Raw genomic sequence first — 22,886 nt, forward strand, 5'->3', positions numbered from 1 at the left:
ACAAGTGTGAAGAGACACTTCTGGTTTATTTGGGCAAATATTTTTGCTTCACATTCCAAAAAAACCAACTTTAAATTTTGGCTCGACGCCACTTAGAATTCTACTAACCCAGCGCATGCAACAGGACGCGCCGAGTGGTGTATCTGCCTCGCCTCTTCCAGACAATGTGATGTGCTGGAATGCTGTAATTATTGGTCCTGCTGATACTCCTTTTGAAGATGGAACGTTTAAATTAGTGCTCCAATTCGACGAACAATATCCCAATAAACCACCCAGCGTCAAATTTATCAGCGAAATGTTTCACCCGAATGTGTATGCTTCGGGAGAGCTTTGTCTCGACATCCTTCAGAACCGGTGGTCCCCCACGTATGACGTTTCCAGTATTCTCACATCTATTCAATCACTTCTCAACGACCCCAATATCAGCTCTCCTGCCAACGTCGAAGCTGCCAACTTGTACAAAGACCACAGATCACAGTATATCAAGAGGGTGAGGGAGACGGTGGAAACGAGTTGGAACGATGACGACGAGGACGAGGATGAGGATGAGGACGACGAGGAGTAGTGTATTATAGCATGTACGGCGGGGAATAAGTCATGGAAAAGAGTTTATTGATATTGCGATCGAACGTAGATATTTATAGTTTACTGGTTTGCAAGGACGAGTTATTTATATGTACAGATAATTATCTATCAGCGTCTTCACCTCAAGTACAACCAGTACCACTTTCTGCGACGCTGGGTAGGTTCCACAACTTCAGGTTCCGGTTCTTTTGGCGACTCGTAATATGGATCCACAACGTCAGCAGACTGCGGCTTTCCTTCCTCTCCAATATTCTTGTCTCTATAGATAGCCACCATCAGAATGAGTAGTATCACGTACATGAAAAACCGAGATACTCCATCTATTTTATTGGTAGCAAACTGCTTGACACGAACCGGTGTCTTGGAAAGCTCTACTGGAGGCAATTTCCTCACCTTGGTGTGTGGCTTAGGATTGGTAGTTGAGATCACCGATGGCACAACAAATGGAAGATCATAAGGTGGAGATTCCGGATCTTTCCAATTGTCAAAATCTTCTCGAACGTCATAGTTTCCATAGGCAATATAGTATCCCAAGCGCTTCTGCTCGGGGGTCATTTTAGACCATTTTCTGTCGTATAGCTGTTGCAATTCGCTACAAATCTGTCCTTGATGGAGCAAACTCAACAGAGCAAATTTGGATGGATCTTTATATATTGGAGCCAGATCTATGGGTCTCGTGGCTTCGTCGTTGCCAGCAGAGAAGGAAAACATCGTTCCTATGTCCTTAAGTCCTTGCATGGCCACCTTCGCTGCTTCTTCTTTGGCTTCTTGGGGACTCAACTGGCGTTGCTTGCGAGCTGGTTTTTCGTCTTCGTTGTTCAAGTTGAGAGCAGAGTACAATCTGGGACCACCAGCCGATCCTCGAAGTGACAATAATGGTCTACGGCACCCAAAAGATCTTCGTAATAGCATTGGAGTTGTGTGTACTAAAAGTATAAAGCTGTGAAATTTTATCGCATTTTCGCATTTTCGCACCATTACATGATTCTGTTCATAAACCGACCCATGGCAATCATGGGGGCACATACCGCCTTGACCATCATGCAGAGGGCATCTATGAGCAAGCTCAACTCGTAGAGAAGCCACATAAAAATTGCCAATTCGATAAGAATGACAAAAGTTTGTAAGCTCGGAAAATTCTCTGCGATGATATCAATGGGTGCAAATATCATTCGTAATAGCTTTATATGCTTAAGAAGTGAATTGATGTTCGAGACAATTTGCACAGGAGACGAGTCAGTCGGAGCGGCCACAAGGGTGTTTTCTGGAGGCGAAAACAGGAAGAATTTGGTGAGTGCAGCGGCACCCAGACTGAGAGCAGATGCCGATGTTGGAGGCTCATGTTCTAATTGTTTCGTGACAGGATTGTAGTAGAGCTCTGTGGTGATAGTAGACTCGTCGTAGTCGCTGTCGACCTCCACGACAAACTCATCGGAAATACCATCTGAACGAGGTTGAGGTGGTGCAGTGTTGAAGCTGTCTATGTCGGTTATTTTCTTTTGGCGAACAGGCTGGTTCCATTTGGATGCTAGCTGCTTGTAGTTTTGTTTCATGTTGACCAACGCCGGCATCATATTCATGTTTTTGAGCCGTACCGGTTTGAGTGCTTTCAGCGTTTTGGGCACAAGGGATTTTTCAGATGCAACTTTGACCAGCGGAGCTACAGATGTAGCAGGAACATTAGACGGTTCCACTGGGGCCGGTACCAGGGGTACCGCTGGTTCGTACGCAAGCCAAGAAAGAACATAGTTCCAAAGAGGATGGAAATTTTCATTCTGACCAGCGCTGAACTTCGGCGGTTCTTGTGCCACGGGTACCACAGATTTTGACTCAACCATCTCCTCTTCTTCCGGCACGATAGTTTCCGCCTGGTCTTTAGTCAGTTCTTTGATCAGTTGGTCCCTATGCAGTTGGTTCAGTGGGTCTCGCTGCTGATTTATGTTGTTCTCGTAGTCCTTCCGTATCTCCTTCTTCGCCTTCTTCAACCTGCGTTTCCAGATTTTGCTAAACTTTTTGTTCTTCTTGAGATGCTGTTCCTCTGCCGCATTCACATACACCTTTGTCTTCAAGTTATTTTCGGGAAATTCTACTTCGTCTTCTTCGTTATCGCTGCTGTCGCTAAAGTTAGCAACGTACACCTCGTTAACTGGCTTCTGAGGGCTCTTTTTATCTTTGGTGGGCTCAGCCTGGTAGTAGTCGTAATCATCATAGTAGTCCTTTCCCATGAACTTCAGTACCGTTTTGAAGGCCCGCTTCACTTTTTGGTTCTGTTCACGCTCCCGTACGAGTTCGGGGTCGTCAAACACAAATTCCATGGGATTGTACTTTTCGGTCGGTTCTTCAATATCTTTGAACACATCTCGAAATGTCTTGTGGGTGTACAATTTGGGCTTATAATCTGACTCGTCATGCCGACGTTTTTGCTGGATATAGTAGTCACTGTACTTTTGTTTCTGCCTCTCTCTCTGTCTTGGATCTTCCCGATCTGGTCTTCGTTGTAAATAGTATAGTTGTGCTGGCGTGATGCCCTGAGCCAATCGGTCAGGATCGTCCATTGATATTTCATCTGTGGATACCATGTCTACTTCCGACATTCTTGAAGACGTGGGGCTTCGCCCAGGTATGCTCAGCATCGGTGAAGACCCGGAATACGAATATGGAGAAGAACCGGAAAACGATCTTGGAACTGAATCCGGGGAAATAGGCTCAGCTACTATAACCGGTTTTGCAGGTCTCTTGCGGACCACTTCGTTTAAATAATCCGAGGTGTAGTAACCATTATTCGTTACATTCATGGTGTCGTCTAAACTCGCTTAAGCCTTGCGGATCACCTATTACTTGTTTAGGTTTTATTACCTTGATTAAATGGCTGGCTGTCCTGCAGATGGGCTATCCAGACACAGGAACAATGCGCAGGAAAAATAGAAAACCAGAGAGACAATGTGATTTAGGTGGGCTTGCGGTAGATATTGCCACTGTTAGTGGCCTATACCTGCTAATTGATGCCTATCAGCCTAACCGTGATTGCCTGATCACGAGTTCTACTTATGTAACATTTGTCTATTTTTTATAATCGAATCCATAGCTCCAGTGAAATTTCGAAATATCTTGCAAAAAATTTAACCTTGCTATTAAGTGCTGATTTCCCCAAAGGTACAGTCGTGTCGGCGCAGTGGAATCGCTTTTCACACCTCAATGATTTTTGATGGTTCAAAAAAATTGAGATCTACCTGCTGACGTAAGCCGATCAAGAACCTCTTAAACAGACATTCTTTCCAAGCTAATAAGCGCTATTGTCACTGAATCGATTTGGCCGTGAGACCACCGGACTATTTAGTCCACTCTATATACATATTTATGTGCTGGGCTCCGCACTGGGTTCTGGTTCATTCTTGAATGCAGCTTTTCCATCGAGGTACTTGTCAAAGGCATCGTTGGTTTCAGGGAACGGCCGCTTACCCAAAAGTCTGATCATATCTTCTCTGGTGATGAACTCTTTTTTGAGAAGCTCTTGTGCAACAAGTTCCACTTCCTTGGACCGCTCCTGGAGCAAGCTCTTGCAACTCTCGTAGCATTCTTTCACTATGCGCTGCACTTCCTGGTCGATGAGTTTGTTCGTCTTGTCACTAAAAGGCTTTGTCAAGTCGTCCGACGACCGTGAATCAGCATAGTTGACCATTCCTACCTTTGGAGACATACCAAAACGTAACACCATAGACTGGGCAATGTTGGTAACTTTCTTGAAATCGTCGTGGGCTCCACTGGTCACAGAGTTAAAATGGAGCTCTTCTGAAGCTCTTCCTCCAAGCGTCATAATCATCCTGTCATATAACTGCTTTGTAGACATCAAATACTGATCTGGTGGTAAGTATTGGGCATACCCAAGAGCACCTTGGCCCCGAGGAATGATAGAAACTTTCAAAAGTGGATGTGCGTACTTGAGGTACCAACCACACACGGCGTGTCCTGCTTCGTGGTATGCAACGATACGCTGTTCTTCAGCACTCAAAATCTTTGATTTCTTCTCAATACCTCCAATAACTCTTTCAATAGCAAGTTCAAAGTGTCTCAACGCAACTGCCTTTGCATTGTACCTGGCACCTATTAATGCCGCTTCGTTACAAACATTCGCAATGTCAGCTCCGGAAAATCCTGGCGTCAATGCGGCAAGTCTTCCTGGTAAATCGTCATCGATGTTGTCAACCAATTTGATCTTTTTCAAATGCACTTGGAAAATCTCTTTACGGCCTTGAAGTTCAGGATTGTCGATCGCGATATGCCTGTCGAAACGACCCGGTCTCATCAACGCCTTATCCAAAATATCGGCTCTGTTGGTACCAGCAAGTACAACAACATGATCAGTGCTATCAAAGCCATCCATCTCGACCAACAATTGATTTAATGTTGTCTCTCGCTCATCATTAGCACCACTTGCGTTACCCTTCGAACGCTGCTTTCCGATCGCATCAATTTCGTCAACAAACACAATCGATGGAGCATTTTCTCTGGCAGTTTTAAATAAGTCACGGACACGAGAAGCACCCACACCAACGAACATTTCGACGAATTCAGAACCGGAAACAGAATAAAATGGAACACCAGCTTCTCCTGCGGTAGCCTTAGCAATCAAAGTCTTACCTGTACCAGGAGGACCTGAAAGGATAGCACCACGAGGAATTTTGGCACCAAGCTTTTCATACTTTTCTGGGTTTTGTAAAAACTTGACAAACTCAACCACTTCTTCTTTCGCTTCGGACATACCTGCAACGTCTTTAAACCTAATCTTCACGTCAGTTTCTTGGTTAAACTTCTTTGCTGTTGATTTACCAAAGCCTAATGGTCCACCCATTCCACCAGCCGTAGCTTTCTTGGTCATATAATAAATAGCTCCCAAGAATAAAAGAGTAGGAAGGAAATTTATAACCATCTTGGTCATGTTTCCTTCGTTAGCAAACACAACCGGAACTCTCAATGGTTCCGCAATGTTGTACTCATCCTGAACTGCACGCAAACTACGCTCAAAAGACTCGATGGATCCAATATTGAAGTAGAATCTTCCTTGATGTGGGTACTGGGACTTTCCATTATCGTTCAATTCCACGTAAGCGGTTCTATTGTTAACAACAACCAACTTAGAAACAAGGTTTTTAGATAAGAATTTGGCAGAGAACTCCTGGAAAGATATCTCGTTATCGTGTTCTGCGGTCAATGTGTAGATGAAATAAGTTACAAGCCCACTCAAAAGACCAAGCTGGAAAAGTCTCATGGGAGACGCGTTAAGGTTAATCTCAAATTCCATAGGTTTTTTCTTGTCGGAGGAAGATTTGTTCGTCCCTTTCTTAGAATTGCTCTTCTTTTCAGTGAAAAAGAAGCCGGGTTTCTCGTCCGTCGACTTCTTCTCTGAAGAAACGTTCTTTTTTGACTTGTACAACTTGGAGAACGATTTTTGGATCTCACCCACTTGCTCACTGAAAAGCTGGTATTGAGCGTACTCGTAGGGACAAAGTGGGCAGGTATATTTCTCGTCGGTTTCTGCAAAAGGAGTAGATGAAAGCACTCCAAATACGTTGAACCAGCCTACTACCACATCTTTCTCGAGGTCCAATTCTTCGGCGATCTTTGCTGCCAACTCTTGGGGCTCGTCGGTAGGCTCCATAGAGGTGTACTTTTGTAAGAGTTTGGACACCACGGGATTACCAAACTCCACCTCGTCCAAGAAAACGATGTTATTAGCCAAAGCATAATATAAATGGAAGTAGAGCAAAACATCATCCTTCGTAATAGGGGTTTCCTTGGGATGGTACTCTCTAAACGACAGAATGATATCCTCGATCAAAGTGTCGGGATTGGCATTGGGAGTTCTTCCGCTAGCAAACGCTTTGCACTCGCGCAAAAACGAGTCCAACATAAAAGCGTACACAACATGATAATGGTGAACATTTTTCACATCGAGTGGATTTTCTTCGAATCGAATCGTGGGCAAGGGAACGTCGCCTACATCCCCTAAGGAGTCCTGAGCATTTGTTACTCTTGTTTCTTGCTGCAAAAGCTCAGCACGCAACCTTAATCGCTCTATGAAGCCGGCATCGCGGTATTTGTCCTTTAACTCTTTCATTTTTCTGATTTCTTTGTTGACTCGATCTTCTTTGGATTCATGTTTGTGGTCTTTTTTTACTGGATTTTGAACATGAAATGCTCTTTTTAAGCCCGCTACCGTTTCTTTAACTAGAACTCTCCTCGTGTTTAGCCCGAGGGGCCTAGAAACCACCTGGGGGCGGAATGCAAGTAACATGGAGAATACCAGTTTGTGCGACTTCGATGGCGTTGACCATGGGCGTATGCAGGATGCGGGAGACTGAAGAGTGCGAGTAAAATCCAAGTGCGAAAGAGTTGATTTCAATTTAACATGTCATAATTTGTTACATTGTTTATTTGTTACATTTGTTCATTTGTTTATGTAGGTTCAGTTGCTGGAGATTCTAAAGTGAGAAGTAACTGGTCTGTGGTCACTGAACCGGAAGTCCAGGTAGTTGTTGGACAACACTTCGTAGCCCACCACCTCTACGCCAGACTTGGGTTTGTTACTATTGGATGGAGCCCAGATAAAATCGATCACTGACTGGTGGTCACCGTACTCGAATCCGGTGTATGTGGTTTCGTTTCCAGTTTCGTGGATGTTGGCGATGACATTAGTGTCTGCCATGTAGTCCGCGACAGTCTCGTAGGCAATGTCGGAAGCAATTGAGTTGAAGTCACCCAGCAAAAATTGTGGATAATCGTTGGGAATCAGTTGTAGCCAGCCAACGATCAACTTGGTAGACTCTTGTCTTGATTGCTCACTTTTATTGTCCAAATGAGTATTGAAGTAATTGACTTTGGTGCCGGTCTGCTTATTTCTGAAAGTAGTCATGGTGACAATTCTTCTACTTCCAGCATCCCAGCCGTAACTGGGGACATCTGGGGTAGGACTGAGCCATTTATAGGTACCATTGAGCAAATCCCACTCGAGAGTATTGTAAAGAATGGCAGAATACTCACCTTTTTCCACACCATCGTCTCTACCAACACCATAATGAGCCCAAGGAAATTCAGTCTGGTTCTGGCCATTGAGTCCCGCCAAAACGTCCACAAGCTGGTTGTGCTTGAGTTCTTGAAGTCCTACCAACGTAGGAAAATCGTGGATTCTGGAATTGAGTGCCTCGATCACACCGTACTTTCTTTCGTCCCATGGTCTTTCATCGGGGAACCGTTTTTCGGTGTACTCTCTAACATTGTTGGAGTAGATTCTAAACGCCAAATCGGTGTCTCTGGTCTCCAAATCGGACCATTGAACAGGTTGGGCGGCCACAGCGGAAACAAGTAAGAGAATTTGAGCAAACAGGAACTTCATTTGATGTCTGTCAAAATGGCACTTTGGATTCTTTTATGTTGCAAGAGAAACGTGGTGACGTCTTTGTTCTTCCCACATGGTACTAGGTGAAGAGTGTGTCTACGTATGAGAAAGACGTAATTGACAACATGTGCTCTCGGTAAAGGGGGACTTTGGTTCTGCGGAACAAATGGCTGCAAACCTTGCAGCTAAACGTGCGGCACAAATATGCACGTGGCTATCAAGCAGGTGAACCAAAATGACAGGTGCACCAAATCGGTAGCAGGGGGATCAATCTGTGACAATAGTGGCTTTGGTTATGGGGACAACGTAAAATGGAGTTGCTTGGAGAAGGGAGGTATTTCAAAATTGTAAATTGACTTTCAGAATTGTCAATTGACTTCAAAATCGTAATTGTCAAGACGGACTATAGTAGAAAGAGTAATTGTAGAAAGCGTATTAACTTGTCCGTAATGTTATTGCATGTGGCACCGTGGCATGTTGACTTATTTGCTAAATCATTGTGGGGTGCATCTAACTGCATCGTGGTGCATAATCTTGCCGGTCGCACCTGTCAAGTTCACATGAAATGATTACCCGTCCTATTTCTGTACTATTCGGCGCAACGGCTAATTCTCTGGCTATCTCGAGCCCGGGACGCAGATACGCAGTGTTATACAAAACATGTCAACTGAAATTGGAATGGTAATTAGCAAAGAAATTGCAGCCATTGTTTCAAACCGTATTTTACCGCAAGAGTCGCTAGATCCGCCGTTATGAGCAATTGAGCTGATTGAGCTAATTAGGTTGTGATATGACGTTTGGCACTTTGAATCAATTTCCGCCACAATAGTATGGATGTGCGATTCTTAAAGTAATTGCGGCCATGGTTTGAGACGGTGAAGATGATCAAAAAAAAAGAAGAAAGTTGTTTCTAAATCTGTTCATTCGGCGTCCTATCATCACTTCCCTTCACTTAACTTGTTTCCATATTAATCAACCATTACTTCCATACTTCCTACTTCTATTTTTATCGGCTCATCGCCGTGGATCAGACCCATACACCCACGTTGCGGCTTAGTTCGGCTGTTGATTGTAGCCGAGCCTCCTCTGTGATGCTTTGCAATTGAACAATAAACATGTCCAAAAAGCCCGATTTTCCAATGCCAGACGACGAGCTGGTCCCTATAAAGAGTCTGCCAGAGCCCCAGACTCCAGACACCATTGGTGCTGCTGATGAGATCGAAACTGATCTGGCCGATGATCTTGATGATAACATTGTTACCCCATTGGAAAGTGTAATTTTCTCTCCCGATGAAAGCGAAGATACAAATTACGTGGAAGTGCCAGTACGAACCCGTCCAGAGGTGTCTCGACACTTATCGAAAAATGATGCCCAATCGATTGTAGGTGGTGAGTCGATGGATGAGATGTACCATAGTGAGACATCGCTTGTAGATGTAGACAGAGATGCTGATAACACCGATAAGAACGATTTGATGAAAAACGACCTGTCATATTCCCAGTCTGAACGGGTTTTTTCTTTTGCATTGCCATTCGGAGGTCTTGCCAATATAAGGTCCAACATATCCAAGCATCTCTCGTCATTCAAACGCGATGCCCATCTTCCCAGTTTTTCGTTCAATCTCAACAGCCACGAGCTGCCTACGCCCGACTACGACTTGGCGAGATTGCATTCGCTAGATACTTTGGCTGAAGCGGAGTATTTCCACAACCAAAAAGGCACAGAAAACGTTCGGTTTCGGGCAGTTAAACACTCAATTGCCACAAATATAAATGAATTTTTGCCTTTCAACAGGAAACCCAAGGCGTGGGAGTCGATATACAACGAAATCGAGGGCAACATTGTCATTCTTGGTGGATATCGAGGCTCTATTCTTCGTGATGCAAGAACTCGAAAACGTGTATGGATTCCTATAAAAGCAGGATTTAATCTTCGAAGGATAAACCTCCTCCTTGGACCATCAGAGGACGATGAGCTCAAGGCTACCGACCTTATCTACCCAGATGGGATCTTGAAAAATATCGGACCCATCGATATATGCAAAAAATTCATAAAAAAATTGCAAGCAAACCCGAAAACTAATGTCAAAGAATTCAGCTACGACTGGCGCTTGAGCGGACAAACGGTATCTGCCCAGCTAGAACGCTTTTTAAAGGTGATAAAGAAGAAAACAGGCCAACCTACCATAGTCGTGGCTCACTCCATGGGTGGATTAATGACTCACGGCGTGGTCCAGCGAAATCCTGAGCTTTTCCGTGCAATCATATACGTGGGAAGTCCTTCTGAATGCTTGAATATCTTGGGTCCCATACGTTTTGGCGACTCGGTCCTTTTGTCGGACAAAATACTCACTTTCGAGACCAACTTTATGATGCGTTCGAGTTTCTTATTTCTTCCATTATCCGGTCGAGTTTTCACTGACAAAAAGACTGGAGTTCATTACGACCTAGACTACTTTGACCCCAAAACGTGGGTCGAGTATAACTTGAATCCGCTTGTGTCTTCAAAACGTGTAATTGAAGAAACTTTAGGTTCTTCGCTGCCGCAACAATCTTCGCAATTGTCCATCAACTCTATCGGAAGCATAATCAAAAACTACAGAACAAGATCCTTGAGGCGGTCCAAGTCGCCTATTTCAGAAAAACTGATACAAACATCTACTTTAACTGGAGAAACCTTGCGTTCGGCAACGGAGTCTCCTGATAACCTGCAACCAGATGAAGAACACATGACATACTCGTTCCTGTTTGCTGAAGCATATGATTACTTGGCGAGAACTCTCAAGCAGGCAAAGGAGTACCTTCTTGGATTGGAATACAACTCCGAACTAGAGCCAAGGTATCCGCCCATGGCAGTGGTATATGGAAACAAAGTTCCTTCTGTGCGTCGGTCCATCGTTGAGGGAATCCAGGATATAAAAGACGGCAAGTACTATGAGTTTTATTATGGGCATGGCGATGGGGTTGTTCATCAAAATTTCTTGATGCCGGAGGGTAAGAACTTTCGCAAGTTTGATCCTAATACAGGCGAGGGTCAGATTGTGGGTAAGTTTTCGCTGGATTGTGGCCATGTGAGTTTGATGACTGATTTTAGAGCCATGGGAGAAGCTTTGCGAGCAGTGGTGGATGCAGAGATGATATGGCCCAAGGTGAAGAGCCAAGACAAGATAAAATCTAGAAAGAAAGAATCCAGCGAGATGAATTTGCAAGATAGATCCAGCAGCGAGATAACGCTGTAATACTAGCACAAATAGCTGTCAGCTGTAAATAGTAATATGCATTATGAATTATCTTCACTTTCACCTTCGTAGTAGTTGACAATTAGCCAAAGACTGCAGCTGTCACATTGGACAATAAGATTATATCCTCCTGTTCCGTCGGCGGTTCCGTGTTCGAGATCTGCTTCGGAAACCTGAATTGATTTGGGAAATTGGCATCTTGGACAATTTTTGTAGTATTTTAGTTCTTCTTCATTCAATTCGAATTCATCCAAAGAATAACTATCGAGCCCTTCTCCACTAATATTGAAGCCTGCACGCTGAACCGACTTCAGAAGGGACTCGTCGTACTTTTTTCGCAGGACTTCATCAGTGAGTACCTTGAATGCAACTTGAATTGAATTTATATCGTCTTTTGATGTAGTTCTAGTAGAATTATTTGCAACTACTTTTCCATTTATTTTGTCTGGGTGTGTAGAAAGAAGTTTCTCTCGGTATGCTTTTTTGATTTCCTGGATGCTGGCATCTTTTTCTACTCCCAAAACTTCATAGAAGCTCCTTGCTAGGCGATCCGCCTCTTCTATATATGACATATAGCTGGAAAATGAACGGGTTCCGTATATATGACATCCATACACCAAACTCGGAAGAGTCTTAAATGAAAGAAAACGCAATGAAAAGATGGCAATGAAGAAAACAGGCCTTATTAGCATTTGGTGGCTTGAGATTTGGGCATTATTCATTCATTTACTGGCTCTTGAGTTCGTTCAGTGGATTCCCAAATATTTTGCACCCAGTACACCGGCATTTTGAGCTCATCGCGAAAATCAAACCCATCGTACAAACCCAGAATTCCATGTCGAAGCGCAGTGCTCCTGTAACCGAGCTTCGAGTAGAGTCGTTGCTGAAGGAGCCCAGTGCGGTTGTGGGTTCCTTTTTCAATGGTTTATCGATTCCAAATAACGCCAAATTCGATTTGTACAAGCACAAACGGTCTGACGAATACGCTATTCATGGTGAAACAGACACCTTAGACTATAACGGAGAGTCTGAGGGAGGATCCAGAATGAACGATTACATAGTGGGACTCTATGACCCCGTGAAAAAGAACGTCCAGTTGTATAGAGCGCCATTGGTTGTGGGAAGAGTAACTGCTCGCTCAAAGAGATCATACAAAGGACCTCGAATTAAGCTGGTAGGCACCAAGAATGTCCAACAAAGGAATGCCTTGGGTGAAGCATTCGGTACCAAAAAGGCCAAGGCTGCCATCACCAACTATGAAAAGAACAAAATCGACGCTGATAAACTTCAAGATGTGGAGATGGATATTATTGAAAACGTCAAAGAAAGTACACAGACTCTTCCCACTCACGAGGAGATCCAACAGGCTTCCGTGGAGGAGCGTCCTACCCCAAAGGCAAATGTGGAAGCAACTTCCGTGGAAGATATTTATCCTATCAGTGGTATTATAACCGACCGAGAAATGGCTTTGATTCGGGTCAATGGGGTCTTGGAAGAAGAGGACATTGGACGTCGGTTGGAGAGCTTGCCATATGCAAAGTCTACCTATGTCAACGACCGCTTGGCCAAGTATATTGCTTCCAATGATATTGAGAAGCTCCAGCTCTTATACTATGCTTCTTTGCTCTTTGGAGTGCATGAAAACCGCAGGGTCAAAGATAAAGAGACGCTTATGACCAGATTACTCAACCGAGTGCCCGAGGGACTCGTAGACGGAATTTTGGCCAAATTCACCATTGCTAGGTCGTCGCAATTTGGTAAGTCAAAAGACAGATCTTTCATGATCGACCCTGCTCACGAAGACAAATTGTTGTGTTACCTTTTGGCGTTGATTCTTCACATAGACAGCTTCATGGTGGATCTCACGCCATTGGCTCACGAATTGAACTTGAAACCAACGAAGCTTTCCAGTCTTTTCAAAGCGTTGGGTGCAACCATCAAGGCACCTTCGGTCGCCCAGGCCCAAGCACTCAACATATCCAAGAGCGCTGCTGCCAGCCACAAAATAGCCACTTTGAAAGTGCCGTTCAAGCTCCCGGAGATGGTTCGGAGAGGCAAAAGACGCTAGTGAATAGTATAAGTACAATGCATTACATGTGAGATGCAGGACCCGCATCACCAAAAATCAATTAACGAGATTAATCTTTCTGTTCTTTCTGTTCTTTTAGTTCTTTACTATGTCTGACGCCAGGGACCTTGAACGGGCGTTGACTAGTCTTGCAGAGTGTGAGCAGGAAATGGATGTGGCGGAAAGAGACGCAGAGATTTATCGCATCAAAAATACCCAAAAGATATATACCAAGAGAAGTGAGATTATCAAGAAAATTCCAAATTTTTGGTACATTGTGCTTGCTGAAAACGAGGATTTTGCCGAGTACATTCGAATCGAGGACCTCAAATACCTCGAGGCATTGAGCAACATTCATGTAGAGTACGATATCAACGGTGCCAAACCACGCAATTTCACGTTGACTATAACATTTGAAACCGAAAATCAAGATACAATTAAGAACCAAACTATTCAAAAACACTTTGAAATTTTCAATGAAGATGGCGAAGAAAAGCTTGTATCAGAAGCTGTGGAGGTGGAATGGCCCGCAAGCTTGGACAGTATCAACCCTCACAAGATCAAAACTGCCCATGGCGCAAACATGTCCCTGGACCAGAAAAAGTTGTATAGGCAAGGAATGAAGTCGTTCTTTGCATTTTTCGCTTGGACGGGCAAAAAACCAGGCAAAGAATTCCGAAACGGTGAAGAATTGGCTCGGCTTATTGTGGACGATGTCTATCCATATGCCGTCAAATACTACACAGAAGCGCTTCGAGGAGACGATGACGATGAATTCACATCCGAGGGAGAAGAATTGGATATCAGCGATTCCGACTCCGACGAACCTTCCAAGAAAAAAACCAAAACTACATAGCCGTCACCTTGTCTATAGCGGGTGCATTGATGTCCAACCATGTCTTTTCTGGTGCGATTTTGTAGTTTGTGATCATGTGGAAAGCGGTCAGAACCTTGACCTCTCGAGCCACCACCTCGCAACCTCGTCTTCGTGACGTGGTTATTATTGGAGGAGGACCCGCCGGGCTTTCACTTTTGGCTGCCTTGAAGTCATCTAGAGTCACAAGAGATTTACAATGTACATTGGTCGAAGGAGGAAGTCTTGCTTCTGTTCAAAATTTCGCTTCGAATCCTCCAGAAGAGTACACAAACAGAGTGGTGTCGCTCACTCCAAAGACAATTGAGTTTATGCAAGAAAAAATAGGCAATTGGGCGTATATCAATGAGGAAAGAGTCAAGGTGTATGACAGTATAGTAGCCTACGATTCGCAAGATAGTGACTCTCGGATATCCTTTGATGCTTCTGCAATTGGTACCGGGACCCTCGCTGCCATGTGTGAGAATATCAACATCCAGGCATCTCTCTGGGAAAGAATTCAGGAATTGAATATGACTAGTGATGTTCCTGCTGAGATCATGGACAATGTCAAAGTTGAAAAAATCCAGTCGCCTGTAGAATTCAGTGCTTCTGAGGCGTTGGATGAACTGCCCGACTTGTTGGAAGTCGATCCTACTGACGGCATGAGTGAACTCGACTGGCCCATAATACATCTCTCCAATGGTGAAAGTCTTCAAGCTCGTTTGCTCGTTGGTGCCGACGGCTATAACTCTCCGGCCCGCAAGTTTGCTGGTATCCAGTCGCGTGGGTGGATGTACGACCGATTTGGAGTAGTTGCTACTATCAAACTTTGCTACGAAGATTACCGCTCGATCGGCTGGCAGCGATTTTTGACCACTGGACCATTGGCGATTCTTCCTCTTCGCGACGATAATGCCACTATTGTGTGGTCTTCCACCCCAGAACTCTCGCAATTGTTACTCAAAGTTGACCCAGAAATCTTCCCTCATCTTGTGAACGCTGCGATGACTTTGGAGGAAGTTGATCTCAATTATATCTACAAGCTACTTGAAGTGGATCCGAGCGACAAGTCTGTTTTGGGCGAAATTGAATGGAGATTATCCAAAATTAAGCTTCTGGAATTAGACAGCAAGTACCCTCTTCCAGTACGTGAACTAGTAGAGGGATCCAGAGCCCGGTTTCCGCTCAAAATGTCCCACGCTGATACCTATGTAGCTCCACGAGTTGCACTCATAGGAGATGCCGCCCACACTATACACCCACTTGCCGGACAGGGACTCAATATGGGCCAGACAGATGTGGCTCATCTCATGGCGGCCTTGGAAAAGGGTGCAAAACGAGGTATGGACGTCGGTTCCACATTAGTACTTGAAGAATACTATGCGAATGCCTGGCCGGGGAACCATGTTCTTTTGGGTGTTTGTGACAAACTCCACAAGATTTTTTCTACCGATTTCACTCCGTTGGTGTATTTGAGAGGTTTTGGTATGAAGACTCTCAATTCATTGGGTGTGGTTAAAGATTTGATGATAAAGCTGGTTAGCGGTAATTAATGATGTATATAGAAAGTTGGCCCACAAAATTATATTTCCGAATAGTATGACGAAAATGGTTCATCAAGGTGGTTATATTCGTCCCATTTATATTCTCTCATCATCTTTCCATTATTTTTCTCAATATCTTTTCATTATCTTTCTATTTGTATTGATTTTCTGAATTTTCGCAGCAACATTTATCAGATGCTGCAAGTCGGTAGACGACGGCTCGGTAACTGGCTAACATATAGCGGCTTTCAGCGGTTATACTCTTCATCTACCAAAGAGTTGGTCATCACAGATAAGTTCAGTACGCTTAGACCGGAGTATAAGTCGCCAAGATACCCTATAGTTTTATGTCATGGATTTTCTGGTTTCGACAAGCTTGCTTTTCCCAAACTAACTGATGTTTTGAACCAGCAAAAAAAGTTGGAATCGGCTGTAGAGGCTACTGTGGATAAGCTCTCTTCACCGTTGGTGCTGCTCGACTACTGGATGGGAATTAGAGAGGCATTAGAGAGAATTGGAAGTACAGTTCTTATAGCCAAAGTTCCAGCTTTTGGCACTATTAAAGAACGAGCCGAGAGCTTGAATGAGTTCATTGAACGGCAGTGTAAGCAGCTCCGAAAGAAGGAGTCGAAAGCCTCGATATATGACACTGGAAGTGCTGACTCTCGTTCTTTCAAGCATATTAATGAGCGCATAAAAGTCAATTTGGTGGCCCATTCTATGGGTGGTTTGGACTGCCGATACATGATCTCAAAACTCGAGCACAAGCTGTTTGAAATTGTCTCGTTGACCACGATTTCAACTCCACATCATGGCTCAGAATGTGCCGATTTCGTCGTGCAACTCATAAATCAGTTTCCCGCATTGAAGGCTGTTTGTCCCAAGTCGATTCCAGAGTTGACGACGTCGCATATGAGACAGTTCAACAAAGAGGTGCTAGACGATCCTGATGTTTCGTATTTGTCATATGGTGCTTCGTTTGACCCACATTGGTTCAATATCTTCAAAATAACCTCGGATATAATGAAGACAAGAATCAAATCTGAAAACCACAAAAATGATGGACTTGTCAGCGTCGAAAGTGCCAAATGGGGCCATTATCTAGGAACCCTTGACCAGGTGGACCACCTCGATTTGATAAACTGGACAAATAAAGCTAGAACCATGGTAGACAAAGCCATGTTTGCCCATGATCCCAAATTCAATGCAATTGCGTTGTATTTAGATGTAGCCGATAATTTATATAAACATGGATTTTAGACTTATGCTTCATTGATGGTGATGGCCTTGCACGACTGAAACTCTTGTATACCCCAAGAGTTGTTAAACCGACCAATTCCACTATTTTTCACACCTCCATGGGGTACTCCTGGTTCATCGTGAATTGTAGAGCTATTAATGTGAACTGCTCCAGATTCCAACTCGCTTGCTATTTTGTAGGCTTTCACGGCATTAGAGCTCCATATCGAAGCCTTGAGTCCGTAACTCGAGTCGTTGACTTCCTCCACAACTTTGGTAATGTCGGTGTATTTGTGGATAGAAACTATGGGAGCAAAAGTTTCAGTTGAATATAATTTTGTGGATTTGGAAACATTGCTCAAGATGAGTGGAGTAAAAGGAACGTTCTCCTCGCTAGAATTCAACTTGGTCAAGCTTCCAAATTCGATTTTTGCTCCGTTTTCGAGCGCATCTTCAATCAAGGCTATCGCATTAGAGGTCGCCATAATTGTACGAAGATAACTTTCAGTGCCAATTTTCTCGGCTGTTCTGATAGCCTCGGACAAGAAAGCGTCGTACTTGTCTTCATGAACATATATCTTATCAGTACACATGCAAATTTGTCCACTATTTGACCATGCACTCGCCAAGATGGTAGCCGCGGCTTTCTCTATAATTGCATCTGGTTCAACTATGGAGCAGTTATTACCTCCCAACTCCAACAAAACCGGTTTCAAATGCTTGCCAGCTACTTGTGCTATCAGACCACCAATAGCTGTTGATCCCGTGTAGTTAATTTTTCTGATGTTGGGGTTCGAGATGAAACTTTCCACAACACTTGGGGTGTTTTCAGGGTCCAGATTCACCAATTGCATAGTTTCTTTCGGTACGCCAGCTTCCAAAAACGCCTTTGCAACAAAGTATCCAACAAGTGGAGCTTTTTCTGAAGTCTTGAATACCACAGAACAACCAGCTGCTAACGGCGCAGCAATGCTTCTCGTTGCAAGAATCACTGGAGCATTCCATGGTGCCATGGCTAAAACTGGTCCAATTGGCTGATTGACTGCTAGAGCAATATCAGTCAGTGCTGAATTGAGTAGGTTTCCGGGCCTGGCATCTATTTGCAGAGCGTAGTCTTTGATTGAATCAGCTGCCAATTTGACATTGAAACCTGCGAATCCTTGTTCGATTCCAACTTGTACCTGAGCATCGATTATAACGTCTTTATTCTCCACAAGGATATCTGAAGCTCTCAGCATTACAGTTTTCCTCTCGGAAGCATCCATTTTTGACCATTTTTGGAACCCTAACTTTGATATTTCACAAATATTTGCAGTCTGAGCAACTTCAATTGTAGACATTGAATGTATAGGTTTGTGGTCCTTGGGCCCCAAGACATTGTATAGCTTGCCGTCTGTCTTTAATACACCATTGAGTATCAGTGGAACTACATTTAGCAATTTGAATTTCTTTAGAGACATTTAGGTAGACCTTTTACACTGAAAGTTAGCCGAGACGCAGATGCAACGAGCTATATACAGGCATCTTCACCGGCAACATGTATTGACTAAAGAAGGCCCTTGAGAGTATCGTCCACGCCCCAGGTTCTCATCTCGTCTGAGCATTCGGCGCAGTGCTCAAGAAGCTTTTCCATTCCGGTGCTAAACTCAAGGAATGATAAATCTTCATCTTTGGTTGCAACTTGGTGAACAAGGTTTTCTTGCACATATTGGCAACGACGAACTTCACTTGCAATCCAATTGCGATACTCTGAGATGACTAAATCTTTTTCCACCTGGTTGAGAAGCTGTAGCTTGACAAGGAGCTCATGACGTTGAATTCCAACATCTTGAAACGCACTTCTTAGACTTCGAGCAACCTGCCTGCTGGGGTCGTCGGCATAATCATCGTCCCATTTGCCGGGATGGTCCGCATTCAAGATGAAGGACGAGTTCTTGAATATCTCGTAACAATGAGAAGAGGAGCTGTTGAGCTGAACTTCCTTCTTTTGAACGAGATCCTGAATGTCTTTATTGTAAATGGCCCGCAGGAGCATCATGGGTTCTTTGGTAATATACGTGTGGGCAATGGTTCCTGCTCTTCTCACCGTCCAGTACGACAACGTGGATCTGCCCATGAGAATAACATTGAGAAGAACAGACGAGATCAAGAGGAAAGTGAGAAATATGTTCATACGCAAACTCTTAAACAAATTTCTAACACCTTTGATGAGGTAGACAATAATGAACGTGATAATTCCAAAAAACAAGTTGATCGTTCTTTTGATCAGCAGGTCCACCAATTCGCCAAACTTGAATTCTAGCGTAGGAGCCTCTTCGGTAACTGCCGAATTTTCAGCTGTCATTCTGAGCTTTCCATAGATCTGAATTGCTCGCAACGCTTGACCCTTGGAGCCCACTTCCTCACGGACTTTGGCTAAAACTTGATTAAGACGGATACTTTCAAGCCGCAAAAATCGGTAACTGAGGAAAGAGATAATCTTTGATGTGATTTGCTTGCCCTCAGAGTCAACCCTGCCGTAAATGTAGACTTTGCTGCTGGAGTTGGGAGCGCCCACGATAACAATCCTCGTGGTGACTTTGAACCTGGCGCCGATTGCAAACTTCAAGTATGCCTTTGAATGAGAAATGTTGTAATATTCATCCTCTGAAGAGCCCTCTATAGCTTGTTCGAACCGTAACTCTCCCTTTTTGTACTCTGCCAAAACCGGTGCATTAAATGTACGGGAGAGGGTTCCATCTTCATGCTTGCACCACGGCGCTCTGAGATACTTATCCATCGTGGGATACAAGGCAGAAGCACTGAAGAAAGTTGACCTCTCTCCCAAAATTGCATGAAGCAATGTCTTTGGAGAACAAGGATATGTCTTGCGTGAAAAAAGCTGGTACTTGTCTGTGAAATCAAGTTTGAACTCTGTCGCCTTGAAATTTGTTATCAACTCGGTAGAGTTAAGTTCTTCTGAGTTTTGAACATTGAGGCCTGATAGAGGAGACGTAACTTGGTTTTTGTGCCGGGCTTCGATCTCGTCTAGTTTCTCTATGATCTCTTCAAATGAGGCTGGTGTCTCACTGGCAAGATTACTGATGAGAAACGTTAATTTGTCCCTTATAACCACACCAGAATCGAGGAAAACCCGAAACTTGACCAGCCCGTCCTCGGTATACATTCTCAAGATGTCGTGGTCCTCGTTTTGAGAAACCTCTATGGAATAAACGCCGCTTAAGTTTCCCTTAAACAAAGAAAGAAAACCAGATTGGTTCACGTAACAATATACATGGTACCTTGTGGTGAACACCCTTCCGCCCAAATCTCGAGAGGTGTTGGGGCTCCATATGTTTCGGTATGTGAACAAGCAAAGTTCCCCAGGTTCAATTGCAGACTCCATAAGTGCTCTCATTTGGATATCAAAAGGTACAAGACGATGCGGATACGATGTGGGGTACCGAATTCCAGATTCGGTGTTGTGAGCATGAGACGGTATACCTAGCGAGTCGTCAGTTTGGTCGGTTTCTCCAATATCGTCGTGGAAGCCGCCTTTAATATAATAAAGTCCCCAGTTTACTGATCCCCAAATGTTAGCCGTCAATGCAGTAGGAACAATTGTAGCCGTTGCTAACGAGTAGGCAACAATAGCAGAGTTTGTGTTGTGGGTGGTGAAAGGAGTACGTATTTTTCCCACATGGTCGTATACATGCTCTTTGAAATACTTTTCGTTTCTGGAAATGTGGGACGAAAGTTTGCTGGACGCAACAGCTTGGTGGTCGGAGTTGGTTATACGCAAGTTTGACAATCTTTTGTCAATTTTAGTGTTGACTGTTGAAGCAAATTCCGCTACGATTGGTGGATAGCGACTGGATGCGATTTTCATGAGCGAGTTGTCATCGCAGTTTTCTCTCATAATCCGGTCCCTTTCGTTGTCAAACACCTTTAACCACGACTTGAGTTCAGAGAGCCGTTCCGCTTGAAACACAATTGTTAGATCTGCTGTTTTCACCTGGAAGCAAAACCGCCGCTCTTCATTAGGTGTGTACTGGATATTGGCAAGCATGATTCCAATCCTATCGGAATCCTGAACATATGTTTGCGACGGACTCAACAAGAGCATTCCCATAACTCCATCTTTAACGAAAACCCATCTTCGAACCCACATAGGTCTTGTAGACTTTCCTACCGTAGTCTTCATGAAAAGATACCCATGTTTCTCCACCGCAGTTTCATCGCAGTCCGCAAGAACACTGCCATTGATATGAGCCACATTGTAGTCTTCAGTATTACTCGAGGGAAATGCCGCTTCTTTGGTGCTTTCTTCCACTTGTTCACGAGCTCTCACCATGTCGTCTTTGAGTTTATCGTCGGCCTGACCGTACGCAGCAGACCACGCTTGTATTCTTTTCATTCGCTTGTAGCTCTCGGTGAAGTTTGGAAGTACCTTCTCTGAAGCTAGCAGTCCAATTCTATTGTCCCAAACCTTCAGACAAAGCGATATAAGAACCTCATCACAAATTCTGTTGAGAGCATTTAAAGCCAACACAAGCTCCAAGGACTCGTGCAAATACGATATACGTGCTTCGTAGAGATTGTAGGCATCCTCTTTGACCATATGGGGTTCTCTAGTCTTCGCTTGCGCAACATAGATGTTCAAGTAACTGTCGAATTTTTCTTGTGCAGCATCAAAATTCACCTTTATTTCCCGGTATCTTTGTATCTGTCGACTGATCTTCGACGATAATTCCTGAACCCAAGATGTTTCAAAGTTCAACGACTCAAAAGTATGTATCCATACATCTCCCAAAGCACTTGCTGTCGACTGCAACGACTCAATCGTGTACTCCTGGTCTATTAAACCATCCTGGAGAAACGTGGGAAGAAAGCTCTCGAGAAAAGAGTTGGCAAACCCTTGAAACTCCGTCACATATCGTGGAAATTTCTTCACTGAACTCACCAATGCTTTCATCCATTTTTCTATATTGCCCACCTGAATGTCTAAATGGTTTGTGCTTGCCCTGAACGTTGGCGAGTCTAGTGCTGCCTCTTTGAAATTGACAGATATGAGCTTGAATTGGCGGTTAAGGCCCCCATTGCTCTCTACGTTAGACATGGAGTTTTGGCAATCGTACAATTCCGCATCGACCGATAAGTTATGTACTGCATATAGTGTACGGGCTATTTAAGTGTTTGTAGAGTTGAGTGTCACTGTTGGTGGCACGGCATTTAGCATATGGCGCTACTGCGGCCAGGGGTTGCTAGCTAGACGGACGCCGAGTTTTTCCGAATCGCAACCATTTCATGCACGTTTTACAAGGTGGCGCCGCAATTGGTGCATATAATGGTATGTTTCGGATAATCAAGTGCGAATCGGATCAGGAGGTTTTTCCGGTGGCACCATGTATATATTTTGCAGCAATTGTCCAGTTGTTGGCATCTCTAATGAATATCGACAACGAATGGCCCTTCTCCCCTCTCTCGTTCTATGATGAGTGGCTCGATCAGGTGGAGACTAAAACATATCCATTATTGGACACTTGTAGCTTGACACCGACTTCGGAGTCTGATAGCACCGAAAGTAGTTCAGATTACAAACTTGGGTCAGTTTCAAGTAGCGATCCCGTTGACATCAGCGATTTTCTTGTGGATGTGTCTCGGGAAACGCCTAAGCCTCATAATAGAAGAAAACTTTCTCAAACCCAAAAGATAGGCCATAATAAGATTGAGAAAAAGTATCGGAATAATATTAATACAAAGTTGGAAATTCTTCACCGACTTGTGCCCTGGAACTCCACTACCACCCCTAATTTCCAGGGAAAAGGTGAACACATAAAGCTGATACACAAGGTCAGCAAATCCATGATCCTTGATGGCGCTACCGAGTACATCAAGCAGCTAATAGAACGAGAAAAGAGACTCAAAGATGAGTGTGATGGACTTAAAAAGCAACTCACACAGCGGACTTGTTTGTGAATCA

The 22,886-nt window shown here is 44.0% G+C and overlaps 14 protein-coding genes across 14 annotated transcripts; 7 read left to right on the plus strand and 7 right to left on the minus strand. All coding sequences in view use genetic code 12, as the record gives it.

Annotated features, from left to right (window-relative positions):
* Positions 1-115: 115 nt before the first annotated feature.
* RAD6 (E2 ubiquitin-conjugating protein) lies at positions 116-565 on the plus strand (the record flags this gene model as incomplete). Its single annotated transcript, XM_001482571.1, has 1 exon — positions 116-565. One exon carries the CDS (start codon positions 116-118, stop codon positions 563-565), a length of 450 nt encoding a protein of 149 aa, XP_001482621.1.
* Positions 566-702: 137 nt separating this feature from the next.
* On the minus strand, positions 703-1,611 carry PGUG_05642 (uncharacterized protein; the record flags this gene model as incomplete). The annotated part of the gene is made up of 1 exon (XM_001482572.1): positions 703-1,611. One exon carries the CDS (start codon positions 1,609-1,611, stop codon positions 703-705), a length of 909 nt encoding a protein of 302 aa, XP_001482622.2.
* Positions 1,563-3,380, minus strand: PGUG_05643 (uncharacterized protein; the record flags this gene model as incomplete). Its single annotated transcript, XM_001482573.1, has 1 exon — positions 1,563-3,380. One exon carries the CDS (start codon positions 3,378-3,380, stop codon positions 1,563-1,565), a length of 1,818 nt encoding a protein of 605 aa, XP_001482623.2.
* A 560-nt stretch (positions 3,381-3,940) lies between these two features.
* Positions 3,941-6,877, minus strand: PGUG_05644 (m-AAA protease subunit; the record flags this gene model as incomplete). The annotated part of the gene is made up of 1 exon (XM_001482574.1): positions 3,941-6,877. One exon carries the CDS (start codon positions 6,875-6,877, stop codon positions 3,941-3,943), a length of 2,937 nt encoding a protein of 978 aa, XP_001482624.2.
* Positions 6,878-7,048: 171 nt separating this feature from the next.
* PGUG_05645 (uncharacterized protein) lies at positions 7,049-7,975 on the minus strand (the record flags this gene model as incomplete). Its single annotated transcript, XM_001482575.1, has 1 exon — positions 7,049-7,975. The coding sequence occupies one exon, from the start codon at positions 7,973-7,975 to the stop codon at positions 7,049-7,051; it is 927 nt and encodes a 308-aa protein (XP_001482625.2).
* Positions 7,976-9,093: 1,118 nt separating this feature from the next.
* On the plus strand, positions 9,094-11,217 carry PGUG_05646 (alpha/beta hydrolase; the record flags this gene model as incomplete). Its single annotated transcript, XM_001482576.1, has 1 exon — positions 9,094-11,217. One exon carries the CDS (start codon positions 9,094-9,096, stop codon positions 11,215-11,217), a length of 2,124 nt encoding a protein of 707 aa, XP_001482626.2.
* A 41-nt stretch (positions 11,218-11,258) lies between these two features.
* On the minus strand, positions 11,259-11,939 carry PGUG_05647 (uncharacterized protein; the record flags this gene model as incomplete). The annotated part of the gene is made up of 1 exon (XM_001482577.1): positions 11,259-11,939. The coding sequence occupies one exon, from the start codon at positions 11,937-11,939 to the stop codon at positions 11,259-11,261; it is 681 nt and encodes a 226-aa protein (XP_001482627.2).
* A 113-nt stretch (positions 11,940-12,052) lies between these two features.
* On the plus strand, positions 12,053-13,285 carry PGUG_05648 (DNA-directed RNA polymerase I subunit; the record flags this gene model as incomplete). The annotated part of the gene is made up of 1 exon (XM_001482578.1): positions 12,053-13,285. The coding sequence occupies one exon, from the start codon at positions 12,053-12,055 to the stop codon at positions 13,283-13,285; it is 1,233 nt and encodes a 410-aa protein (XP_001482628.2).
* A 109-nt stretch (positions 13,286-13,394) lies between these two features.
* Positions 13,395-14,141, plus strand: PGUG_05649 (uncharacterized protein; the record flags this gene model as incomplete). The annotated part of the gene is made up of 1 exon (XM_001482579.1): positions 13,395-14,141. One exon carries the CDS (start codon positions 13,395-13,397, stop codon positions 14,139-14,141), a length of 747 nt encoding a protein of 248 aa, XP_001482629.2.
* A 74-nt stretch (positions 14,142-14,215) lies between these two features.
* Positions 14,216-15,694, plus strand: COQ6 (putative N,N-dimethylaniline monooxygenase; the record flags this gene model as incomplete). Its single annotated transcript, XM_001482580.1, has 1 exon — positions 14,216-15,694. The coding sequence occupies one exon, from the start codon at positions 14,216-14,218 to the stop codon at positions 15,692-15,694; it is 1,479 nt and encodes a 492-aa protein (XP_001482630.2).
* Positions 15,695-15,880: 186 nt separating this feature from the next.
* On the plus strand, positions 15,881-16,945 carry PGUG_05651 (triglyceride lipase; the record flags this gene model as incomplete). Its single annotated transcript, XM_001482581.1, has 1 exon — positions 15,881-16,945. One exon carries the CDS (start codon positions 15,881-15,883, stop codon positions 16,943-16,945), a length of 1,065 nt encoding a protein of 354 aa, XP_001482631.2.
* A 2-nt stretch (positions 16,946-16,947) lies between these two features.
* Positions 16,948-18,384, minus strand: PGUG_05652 (uncharacterized protein; the record flags this gene model as incomplete). The annotated part of the gene is made up of 1 exon (XM_001482582.1): positions 16,948-18,384. One exon carries the CDS (start codon positions 18,382-18,384, stop codon positions 16,948-16,950), a length of 1,437 nt encoding a protein of 478 aa, XP_001482632.2.
* An 86-nt stretch (positions 18,385-18,470) lies between these two features.
* On the minus strand, positions 18,471-22,022 carry PGUG_05653 (uncharacterized protein; the record flags this gene model as incomplete). Its single annotated transcript, XM_001482583.1, has 1 exon — positions 18,471-22,022. The coding sequence occupies one exon, from the start codon at positions 22,020-22,022 to the stop codon at positions 18,471-18,473; it is 3,552 nt and encodes a 1,183-aa protein (XP_001482633.2).
* Positions 22,023-22,210: 188 nt separating this feature from the next.
* On the plus strand, positions 22,211-22,882 carry TYE7 (regulatory transcription factor TYE7; the record flags this gene model as incomplete). The annotated part of the gene is made up of 1 exon (XM_001482584.1): positions 22,211-22,882. The coding sequence occupies one exon, from the start codon at positions 22,211-22,213 to the stop codon at positions 22,880-22,882; it is 672 nt and encodes a 223-aa protein (XP_001482634.2).
* Positions 22,883-22,886: the final 4 nt, after the last annotated feature.

This window comes from Meyerozyma guilliermondii, genomic scaffold (assembly GCF_000149425.1).
Source record: "Meyerozyma guilliermondii ATCC 6260 scaffold_7 genomic scaffold, whole genome shotgun sequence".
Lineage (NCBI taxonomy): Eukaryota > Fungi > Ascomycota > Pichiomycetes > Serinales > Debaryomycetaceae > Meyerozyma > Meyerozyma guilliermondii.